This window comes from Solenopsis invicta, chromosome 10 (genome assembly GCF_016802725.1).
Source record: "Solenopsis invicta isolate M01_SB chromosome 10, UNIL_Sinv_3.0, whole genome shotgun sequence".
In the NCBI taxonomy this organism is placed as follows: domain Eukaryota; kingdom Metazoa; phylum Arthropoda; class Insecta; order Hymenoptera; family Formicidae; genus Solenopsis; species Solenopsis invicta.
In genome coordinates, this window is record NC_052673.1 from 9,541,866 (window position 1) to 9,554,144 (window position 12,279).

General features: G+C 36.4%; 1 protein-coding gene across 1 annotated transcript; it reads left to right on the plus strand.

The window, feature by feature from the left end:
- Positions 1 to 1,193: 1,193 nt before the first annotated feature.
- On the plus strand, positions 1,194 to 2,718 carry LOC120358769 (ABC transporter G family member 23-like). Its single transcript, XM_039454033.1, has 4 exons — positions 1,194 to 1,518; positions 2,139 to 2,311; positions 2,396 to 2,482; positions 2,641 to 2,718. The coding sequence occupies exons 1-4, from the start codon at positions 1,194 to 1,196 to the stop codon at positions 2,716 to 2,718; spliced, it is 663 nt and encodes a 220-aa protein (XP_039309967.1).
- The last annotated feature ends 9,561 nt before the right edge of the window (positions 2,719 to 12,279 follow it).

Here is a 12,279-nt window from a genome sequence, read left to right on the forward strand (position 1 = left end):
ATGCGATGCCAGTTGGAAGATAGCAGGAGACTGTGGAGAGTCTGTAGGTCGGCCCTGGAGTGATCGCGGATGGTGACAAGGCGAGGAGGGAGGCGATGGATGAGAAAGTTGAGTGACACCTCGATGAGGTCGTGATTGGACAGGAACGGAACTGGAAGTTGATGGTGAGACGTTACGAGAGAGAGGCTGCTCACGAGGCAGTGGTCGATTCTAGTATGGGAGGTGGTGGTATGGTGAGTGTTGCCGAAGGGAACGAAAAAAGATGATTGGTGGAGCAGAAATCAAGGAGAAATTCCGTGTCGTGAGTGGAGCGGTTGGTGTCGATGTTAAAGTCTCCAATGATGACTGCGTTGCGGAAAGAGGGAAGGAATTTTTCAAAGTCGGCTTGGAAGATGGAAAGATGACCGACTTTGGGAGGTCGATAGATGACGGCTAGAAGGAAAGGACGGGAAGCCTTTGGGGAGACGCGAAGCAGCATATATTCAGGCTGGCAGTTGTAGGGACCAGGGGACGCTGCGAGGATAGAAGCGCCGATGTCGCCGCGCACGTAAACGCCAATCCCCCCTCCCCCCCTCCCCTCGCGGTCGCGTCGAATGACGCGATAGCCGGGAAGGGAGACGAAGTTGTCAGGAACATGAGGCTTAAGCCAAGTCTCCGACATAGCAACAATATCGAAAGTCTCCCGGTGGAAAAAATCCGCGAATTCAGAGAAATGGGGGAGGAGCGACTGGCAGTTCACGTGGCAGAGACGCAGGTGCTCCGGAGGCAGGCGGGCGACCTGGGCAGACCGTCAGTCCTTTCTGGACCGCAGGACCCTAGCCGAGGCAGCCGCGTGGGAGTTAATATTAGGAGGGGCACCCCGTGGGAGGGGACCGAGTGGAGCCGGCAGCGTGGGGGTCGGTCGTGAAGCCAGGGGAGGCCGCGAAAGACCGGCGGCGCTCGCAGGCGCAGAGGAGGAGCGTGTACTGTCCGACGACGGCCCGACATCAGCCCCGCCCGAAGAGGGCACCGGCGCCCCCGAGATCAGCGATTGCAAGTGCACGCGGTCGCGGATGCGGATAGGGGGGGTGCTAGAGTGACGCCGGACAAGGATGAGCCCATTTCTCACCCACGAGCGATATAGGCGTCCCTCCCTGACAGCGCGCCGCGCCTCGCCAAGGACCTCACGGGCGCGAGGAGAAAGTCGCTCGTTGATGTCGATGATACCAGGCGGAAGACCGGGAACGTCGGATCCATCCAGCATCCCCTTAGCTCTCTTCCCGGCGATCCACTGGTTCCGAGCGTCGCAGGTGATCAGCTTGACGATGATAGGGCGAGGTCGTCCACCCTTGGCAGGGATGCGAAAGCACGAAGTTATATCGCCAGGGGCGACCTCCACACCAATGGCGGCAGCAATGCTCGAAACAGTCTCGCGGAGGGCTTCAGAAGGTGGCTCCCTGGCACCAAAGATGATTAGTTCCGAACTCAGCCTGGCCCGCTCAAGAGTCTCCAGCCTTGCCTCGATCCCCTCGAACTCCCGTTGGTCGCCGGACGGACCGCACATCTCGAGGGCATCGAGAGAGAGAGAGAGAGAGAGAGAGAGAGAGAGAGAGAGAGAGAGAGAGAGGGGGGGGGGGGGGATTGGGAGAGGAAAAGGGTGGAAAAGGGAGAAGGAGAGGAAGAAGGAGAGGGTGGATTGGAGAAAGGGAGAGAGAGAGGGGGGGATATGCGAGTGCAAAGTGCGCAGATTAGAGCGAGACATGCGTTTTAAAAAGCGATAGTACTATTAGAAAGTATAAGCGAAAAAGAGATAAAGTGCAAGAGCAACAAAGATCGAGCAAACGAGCTGAGTAATTGATCGTCAAATTGGATATGAGCGAGAGTAGAAAAAGCTTGGTCGAGTGATTGAATTGTGCATAGATTTGGATGAGTAACTAAATCATCTTTAATATTATAGCATTTAAGTCTGGTTTTTAGATACTGAGTTTTTAAATGTTTGTTTCATCAATTTACAAGGTAACGTTTGTCACTCGGCGAGTGATCTCTGCTGTTCTTTGAATATTTAGTATTTCAAACGGTTCCAGTTTATGTTTCGAATTATTTGTTTGTGATATTTCATGAAGTTTCAACTCTCAATAATTTGTCCATTTTATTTTAAGAGGTAAAACTCACCTTTTTCTCGAAATTCCTTCAATTACCCCCGTTGAATTACCTGGTGAAGAACATGAGTGGTGGTGAGCAAAGACGAGTCTCTTTTGCCAGCGCGTTGATCCACAATCCTGAACTTCTAATTTTGGATGAACCCACTGTGGGATTAGATTCAACTTTAAGGGTAAAGTGAGTTTTCTTTTCAAACGCGATAAACAGAAAGAGTGATTGAAAAATAAATGAATATACTTTTTTTCACAGAATTTAGACTTACCTGAAGAGGCTTACGGAGGATAAAGGTGTCACTGTGCTAATAACCACACATTATATCAATGAAGCTGCAAATGATAATAAAGTGAGTATCGGTTTAATTAATTTATTTAAATTAATCCTGAAAATATCCGTATAAAGAAACTGCAAAAAAACATCTTGGACGTTAAAAAATAACTTTTTATCCTAGTGACGAAAATTCGATCGTGTAAATTAAAATTGTGTAACTTCAATAATCCGCAGATCGGTTTGAGACGTGGTAAATTACTGGCGGAATCGGCACCGCCTGATTTGTTGACGCAATTTCAATGCTCGTCTTAGGAAAGGCTTTCGTGTAATTGTGCGAAGCACAGAACAAGGAGATTAATTTGAAAGAAAGGTATCGGAGATTATCGGAGGACACCAGTAACAACGTGTTGTATCAAGATAGATACAGGCCAACAGAAGTATGAAAATAATATATGCTGTAATCATTTTTTTCTAAATTATGTAAATTTGTATTATTTTATAACAAAAATTAATGAAATTGTTAAGGGAATCTCGGAGTGCAAAACGAATTCGAAACGTTAACTTTCGCGATTCAAGAGGTTCAAAGCACTACTATCAAAGAACGGCATTCAATTTTTGCGTGATTACCTGTAAGTATTAATACTTACGGGTAATCACGCAAAAATTGAATGCCGTTCTTTGATGGTAGTGCTTTGAACCTCTTGAATCGCAAAACGTGACGTTTCGAATTTGTTTTGCACTCCGAGATTCCCTTACCAATTTCATTAATTTCTGTTATAAAATAATACAAATTTACATAATTAAGAAAAAAATGATTACATCATATATTATTTTCATACTTCTGTTGGCCTGTATCTATCTTGATACAACACGTTGTTACTGGTGTCCTCCGATAATCTTCGATACCTTTCATTCAAAGTAATCGCTTTGTTCTGTTCTTCGCACAATTTCACGAAAGCCTTTTCTAAAGACGAGCATTGAAATTGCGTCAACAAATCAGGCGGTGCCGATTCCGCCAGCAATTTACCACGTCTCATCAAACCGATCTGCGGATTATTGAAGTTACACAATTTTAATTTACACGATCGAATTTTCGTTACTAGGATAAAAAGTTATTTTTTAACGTCCAAGATGTTTTCTTGCAGTCTCTTTATACGGATATTTTCAGGATTAATTTAAATAAATTAATTAAACCGATACTCACTTTATTAGCATTTGCAGCTTCTTCGATATAATGTGTGGTTATTAGCACAGTGACACCTTTCTCCTGCGTAAGTTTCTTCAGGTAAGTCCAAATGCTGTGAAAAAAAAGTATATCCATATATTTTTCAATCACTCTTTATCGCGTTTGAAAAGAAAACTCACTTCACCCTTAAATATGAATGTAAACTCACAGTAGGTTCATTCAAAGTTAGAAGTTCAGGATTGTGGATCAACGCGCTGGCAAAAGAAACCCGTCTTTGCTCACCACCACTCATGTTCTTCACCAGGTGATTCAACGGGGGTAATTGAAGGAATTTCGAGAAAAAGGTGAGTTTTGCCTCTTAAAATAAAATGAAAAAGTTATTGAGAGTTGAAACTTCATGAAATATCACAAACAAATAATTCGAAACATAAACTGGAACTGTTTGAAATACGTTTTTTTCAAAAGTATGAAAATAAAAAGAGGATATAAAATACAATAAATTATTAACATAATGAGAAATTCACAAATCAGAAAGGAATTAAGTGCTCCAATAAGCAGTAAATTATGTGACAGATAAAATAAAAAATGGGCAAAATCTCTAGCAACAGCATACTTGGCGCGCTTGTTTTGTATATAATTTTTAGAGCACCGTTCTTCTGTTGTTCATACTTTTATGTAAGTTTGTGAGACAAATTGGTTTACTATCAAAATGAGCAATTTTATCTGAAAACATAATACTGAATTATTACACACTATTACAATATATAGAAATTTTGAAATTACTTATAAACTTATTTGTCATTAGAATGACTCGGTTCGTCGTTCAAATATTACTACAGAGTTTTTGTTATCAAAGAATAATGTGTCGGAAGAAATCGATCTTCTTTTTATTCTTAATATTTGACAATGCTAAACGAATCTCTGATATATTATTTAGTTTACACTCGTATTATTTATTTTATAAAAGAAGAAATTTTATTATAAGCAAATTGTACATATATATATTGTTAACTTTATTCTATATGAAATTTTGTGTTCTGTTTATAACAATACAATCCAATTAAAAAATAAAAGTATTACGTCTAATAATAATTTCTATTGTTACCTACCACAATAAAATTTAGAAATGAGTATTGTTTTCACTTTATATACAAAATAGTCGTTTTATTCTTCTTCTTATTTAATGAGTAACAATAACAGAATGAGATATGTGTGTGTGTGGGTGTGTGTGTGTGTGTGTGTGTGTGTGTGTGTGTGTGTGTGTGTCAATTTACATTCCACGCGCACGCATGCGAGTTTAATGTTAAACATTTTTTCTAACTGAAAAAGGAAAACTTATTTATTATTTTAACGTTTTTAAATGTTTTAAAAATATTTTTAAAATATTTGAAGAACATTGTTTACTGATTGAAAATACGACTTTAAATATAGAAAGATAACATTTAAATATATTTACATGTGAAACGTATGCATCCATGTACATTTTACCACCTCTTCTTTTACCTTGCTTCTTTTATCTTTTACTTTATTTACTTTGTTTTAATTTGAATTTAATTTTATTCTATACTTTATGGAATCACCAAAAGAGAACAATCATAATTTAATAAACAAAGAAAATATCGAATCTGTAATTCAAGGTGATGTAACTTTCTATGATGATTTCACCTATATTTGTATTATTCGCTATAAAAATGCTGCCATCTGAAAAGGATATGATCAACATTTGTACACATAGATGTTCTAAATGTTTTGATACTCTTTGATAAGTGATGAACCTTTTGGACTTATTGGTACCAATGGCGGTGGAAGTTTCAAACGCAGGACTTGACCTAAAAAGATCTTTGGCGTGTGTCAGATGCCAGCTGAACGCGACTAATGGTCAAGATCTAAGAAAGCCTTACATCCTATTGTAGGTGGTCATACGCAAAGCACTACGATTTCTTTATTTTCTAAGCAAAACTGCGGACATTTCTTTAAAGAAAAAAATCCAGAACTTTGATCCTTATTCGAAATACTGAAAAAGTAATAATTTAAATAAGACAACATTATTTTTTAAATAAGTAAAAATAAAATCACGTTACTCACACTGAGGAAAATGATCTGATTATATTAAGAAAACTTATATGATTGAGTGTTTCTGATGAAATGGGTAAAGATGGGAGTGGGGAATTAATTTATTCGATCGCGCGTGTGTTTCACATTGGCATTATTCTAATAACAGCAAAATTTCTGGTTATTATAACAAGATTTTGATTATTATAATTAGAACGTTTGCTAGATTTTAACTGACTATAATCTGCTAATTTCTACAAGATTTCTGATTCGTCCGTTTTGGAACAGACATACTGGCTGAATTTAACGGAATTTCTATTAATGTAACAAAACCATTTTTTTTCAGTGCGTAGATATATATTCTGGTGCAAACTTTTTTTATATTTTTTACGAATTAGATTATTTTTTAGAAATACTCAAAAATTCTACATTTTGTCATAGAATTTTTCATACATGTGAATTCTGAAATATTTTGAGATTTCTAATCCCATGATTTTTTAAAAATATTTTTAACTTTTTTAGATTTTATAACATTTCGTCAGAAATGTTATGGAACAATAAATCTTAGAAATCTCAAGATATTTTATAATTAATATAAATGAAAAATTCTGAGAAAAAATGTAATCTTTCTGAGTATATCTGAAAAGTGTTCTAATTCGTATAAAAAATATATCATCGTGATATAACGTAAATCTATGATTTTTAAAATAAGATTAAACAATTATAATTGTACTTACAAATACATTAATTTATACATATTGCTCTCCTTTATGCATGATTTTAAAACCAAAACTTAAATTGATTTATATATTGATTTATATATGTACATTTCACTTTTATAACAAATAAAATTGTAAATTAAATAATTTTTGTTGGAAATAATATGACCATTTTTTTATTAAGCTGCTTTTAAAGCTGTAATGTTTTAATACTCGAGGAACTATATTAGAAATATTTATAAATTGATACTTTTAAGAATATTTGAGATCTTATTGATATTAAATCTTACAGTATATTCTTATGTTTTTACTTATATTAGTTTTTTGAAATCTCTTTAAAGTTTACTGTCTCACAACCTCGTGGCAGATATTTAGAATGCCGATATAAATATCGCAATTATTTTCAGTTGCCCCATGCCTTGCGGTAAATTGCAAGGTATGCGACTAACGAGATAATTTTTCCGCTAATCAGAATTAAAATAAAAATGAAATGCAGTTATAGCGCTATTGTGATGACAAGCTGCACATTTGCCGGAAGGTTTCCGAACTCTGCATCGTAACAATATGCTGTTATTGTAAAATACGGACCGGATCTGAGGCCAAGTTGCACGAGTAATTTTCCATGATAACACGGGTCTCGCGATCTATTGATCGTGATCTATTGATCGCTCGCGATCCAGTGCATCAGTTATGGTTCGGAAGGGCTGATATTATGTTTTGAAACGGAAATCGTGCATTCTGCCACCCGCGAAAAATTTAGCCAATTTCCTTGTACGACTAATGACGCAATTTATTTGTCACCCGGAGCGATACTCGGTAGGGTAAAATAAAGTAAACGTAGAAGTGAAAGCTTATAACGCTTATAGCATCGAATTAAGAAAAAAAGCGTATTAGTTCCGTTTAGGAGCTGTTACCGATTTACATATATTACAGTTTGTTCCGTGTGCTACCGCAGTTCTTATCAGTGATTTCATTTCGATAAGATGAAAAATTATATTCTTCCTAGAAAGGAAAATAATTCCGCTCTACATAATACCAGCGTCAGTAGATATACAGCGGCGGAGCGTTTCATTGCCGTTCATTAATTAGCGATAGTATCGGGGTGCGCAGTATTTTAGGACAACCGCGGAAAGTAGCTGCGCACGATACCTACGCGAGAGCATTTAAAAATACTTGTTAGAGAGCATTAGCGTCGTTTCGACTAGATCGCGACGCGAGATCACGATTAAAAGGCATTTACCCGACACGGCGGATTAAGAGTGACGCACGGTCCGACCGTTACCTCGTTAAAAGTGCGGAATTACGCGCAGGAATTATGCGTAAATCTGTCCGCGATAGCCGCTTTTAAATATCGGGCGCCGCTGGTTAGGTGCCACCCGACTACATAATTTACCGGGCAAGTCGCAGTAAGTTCCTGAACCTGAATCTTTATGAGGGAGTTGCGAATTAATAATAGACGCGTGTGGGGTGAGACGGGGTAGAGATGGGGGTGGGGCATTAATTTATTCGATTGCGCGTGTGTTTCACATCGGCATTATTCTAATAACAGTTAATTTATTTCGCTTTAATCGCTTATTAGCATACGATAGCATTCGATTGCGTTTAAATATTTCAAATTGTTTTTTTATGTTTATTAAAACGGTCTCTATTAATAGATTTATTTATTTTGTCTTTGCGTGGAACCTTCGACTAATTATTAAACGGTTTTTCAACTTCCGTTTTAAAAATGCAAAAGTATGTCTTATTTTATCATACATTCTTTAGATGATTGTAGATTATTTTCTAATAAAAAATGATAAAAGTTTGTAGCAGTAGCTCAGCAGTTTTATATTAATACGTCCAGTTATATATATATCAGCAGTTTTATATTAATACGTCCAGTTATATATATATGTCTTACATAATATTTTCATTTTATTTAAAAATAAGTAGATACCTATCTCAATTGGAAATAATAGTTATCCGAAATTCTTCAAACGTCGGAGAAGAATGCAATCGGCAAATTTCCGTTTTTTAAATTGCCTGATTAAGATTAGGACGGGTGGGTTTCTCGTTTCATCGATAGAATCACGCGCGTATCCTCTACGCCAGTCTACGTGAATGATGATAGGAGAACAGGTCCGGTGGCGGTATTTAGAAAGCTAGAAGGGGACGGATTAGCGATAACACGTTAACCACAGTGTACCGTCGCATTAGCGATAACGTAAAATTACTACGAGGCATAATTCCCTTGAATCGCGGGGCCATCAGCGAATAACCACCGGTTTTATTGAAAGACGATCCCTGCTCTGGGTTCCCGCCGTAAGAAAAAAAAAATTTTTTTAATGATGATTATAAAGAACTTTTTCGAGGTATGTCAAAGTGTTGTACTATAGATGTAAGTAAAAAATAATATAATATTATTTTTTAATATTAAAAATAAATATAAAATGTAATATTAGTCTGGTATAAAAATAATTGTGGTTTTCGTTGTTTTAAATTTTAATGCTTGTTCTGAAATAAATTTTTATTCAACAATGTTCACGTGTTATACTATTTTAGAGCGCAAAATTTGCTCCACTGATTTCTACTGATGATTTGTTTTCACAATTTATTCTTGTTTATTTTTTAGGTTGCTAAATTAAAAAAAAACTAGGAAAAAGGAAATTTAAGCAATTTTAGTGTATGAATTTAAAATGGGACGTAAAGCAACAGAAACTCGCAATATCAACCATTTAATGAAGAGATCGTCAATAACTAACGTACAACTTTGTTACCAAAAATTTCGTTACGGAGACAATATCCTTGAGGATGAGAAAAATCGTCGACGTTTCTTTTTCATCTTTAATTTGACAGACTGGCATAAATGTCAATAAAGTGAAAACAGCTATTAGCATAAATAAAGAGAGTGAATTTTGTGCTTTAAAATGATATATTACATAAACGTGGTAGTTACATGAAAGTTTATTCCATGATAAGTATCAGAGTTTAAACAACAAAAATCGCAATTATTTTTGCATCAACCTAATATTAAGTTGCGCAGCGCGATATGCAACGTCGAAGAATGCCATTGGAAATTCCCACGATGTTTATATATGACACGTTTTCGCGCGGTAGAGACTTTACGCCACCGAGACCTTATTCTGCCACGATCAATGTTCGGAATGAAGATGTATCGTCATCGTGCGAGTTGCGGCTCGATAAAAGAACACATAGATACAGTCGAGATCTCAATTGCACGCTCTTCATTAGTATTTATTAAATATTTATTTACACATTCTATAATCATATCTCAGTCGTTAACGTGAGCGCGCTCTCGCACGAGCGTTTGTCATTTCACGTTAGCACACACGTAAACGTTCAATAAAGCAAATATAAGCGTCGCCATTAAACTAAAAATCTTGTACTTAATTCAAGTCAGATAAGCGACGTTAATTAACCGGAATTGTTTATTGTACGTTGCTTCAGCAATTTATATTGTACATTAATGAAATTTTTCACACCGCAGGAGTTATCGTGCTGTTAGATTGTTCGCAACGTAGCCTTTATAACAACGCTCGTATTGCAACACCGCCTAATGCATGAACTCTTTAACTGCGAATACCGCAAATATATAGGTGCAGCTGCGAGGAGGAAGATTGAGAACTTTGCGCTAATGGCAAATAAAATTTTAAGAAAAACTCGATTAAAGGTTTCTCGCCGCTGATTTATGGCGCCATTATGCTACATTGGTTTTACGCGAATTCGAGCGATATCAAGGCGTGCATTTCCATCTTATAGTATTTAAAAAGCCATTTTAACGCGCAGTATAGGTATCCAGATAGGAATAATCGTAGTGGCATATAGTTACGAAATTTGTGCGTTGCTGCCATTAAGCCGGCCGTAATAATTCGCGCAAAAATTTCGCGCGCTCTTCTCACCAATTACGTAACAGAATGCACGGACGTGCAGATCAGCGCCTAATATTAAACCGTTGCGCGTGATGTGGCGGTGCAGCCGATTTTGCCGATAAGTTATGAATGTACCAGATGCCATTAGCATGAATGAATTGCGCGTTTATTTCCGCGCGTTAATAAATAGCAGCCTCCTCGGGCGTTTCGCAAAAATTGGAGCAATCGCGTGACGGATCTCCACATATCTTTCAATATTGCATAACCCGAGTTCGGGGTAGATTTGATTGTCTCTGTCGAGGCAGACGGTGATCGCGGTGTTTTATTGTGGGATTATTGGATGTAAGGGCATAAAAAGTATGATTTTAGGCGTTAAATTACGTATTTGCTGTTCAAAATAATAATTCTTGTTGAATTATTATAAACTGACGTTGATCCGCTAGTCGAGTCGAGTCGAAAGCTCGCGCGTTCGCAAAGCGTCAAAGCATTTACGCTTGTAGGCACGTTGTTTGATGCTGAAAGCACACACACCGATCGTTATCGCCTGAATCGACCAATTATGACGCAACGTTAATGATCCCGATGAATGGTGTCATCGAGTCAATGACACTGCGAGCGGTGCAGGCAAAAAAGCAGGTAGCTATACGAGTCGTGCAATTAGCTCCACTTGCCATGCTATAATCACCGTATTACATCGAATTATTGCGTGGCATTTGAATGTGTTGGGAGAAGATCTGATAAATATTTAAATCTTGTTAATTAGTGTCATTACGCTAGGATAACTATAATCAAGTAACTTAAACAGACAATTTATCATAATCGCTATCACTTGTAATAAAATATTAATCATATTGTCCCTTTCTCTGATTATTTATTTTTATCGCAATACGTTTTTAAACACTTGTAAAATGTATTTATCGTGTATATAAGGTAATTTTTTCTATCTACATTATTTTCTATTATTAATAATTGTAAATGAATGTTAGATATTTTTAAATATTTAATAATAGTGTAAAATGATATTAAAACACATATGCATTATTCTACAAAAAAAATGTTTATGAAATGTTTATTGTTAGAAATTGTAAGCTCAGGAGATTTAAAAATCAATATATTACCTAATACGATGATTGTGGTACAGGAGATCAACAGTTTGCATTTGCATGTCACTTATACTATGCCTTAAGTTCTTGACTGTGATTGGCTGATTTGTTTCTTGCTTAAGTTTTAGTGTTTGCATTTTTCTGTGCGCCATGGCCCTAAGAGTTGCGCGTCTGCTTTCTGTATCGAAGATCTAGATTCGAATTCATCCAGAATGTATTTGATTTTTATTTGATGACCATATTTTGTAATCCAGTGACAAGTCACCTTTGCCAAGATATTCATCATACAGTATGTAAGAACATGCATCAAATAAAAATCACGTTATTTACTAGTTGCGGTTTTTTGATTTTAATGAAAACCAAGCTGTTCATAAAGTACGTTTTAAATATTTTTTCTTATTAATGCTGGCAGTATTACATTTCTGCAAGGGTTGTTCTCTATTTTATTTATATACATAGTCCCAACGGATAAGAATAGAGATTAGAAAATATAAATTTATTAAAGTATAAAAATACATTTAAAAAAATTTCCTGTATAAATCATTTCCTTGATTTAAATAAATATTAGTTAGTATAAAATAATTTATGTTTGAACTTTGGAAATAATTTTTTAATCAAGGAAATAATGTTAAAATAAATATATTTACTTAACATAAAAAAATTTTAATATAACAAAAAATATAAAACGGCAAATACGATTCAGGCGCGTTAAGCGGTGCGCAAAAGAAATTGTCGTAAAATAAAATTATATAATTACATAAGAATTTATTGAACGTTTCGGCTAATCCTTCGATCCTTTATCTTTAGCACGAATTAGCGATAATTGTTACAAAGGTAGTAGCTGCTAATCTTGAAGTAGAAAACTCTTTTGTCGTAAAAATGTCAAAAAATTATTGCGAGTTGTTAAACTCGAATATAATGATCATGGTTCATAAAAATTTTTT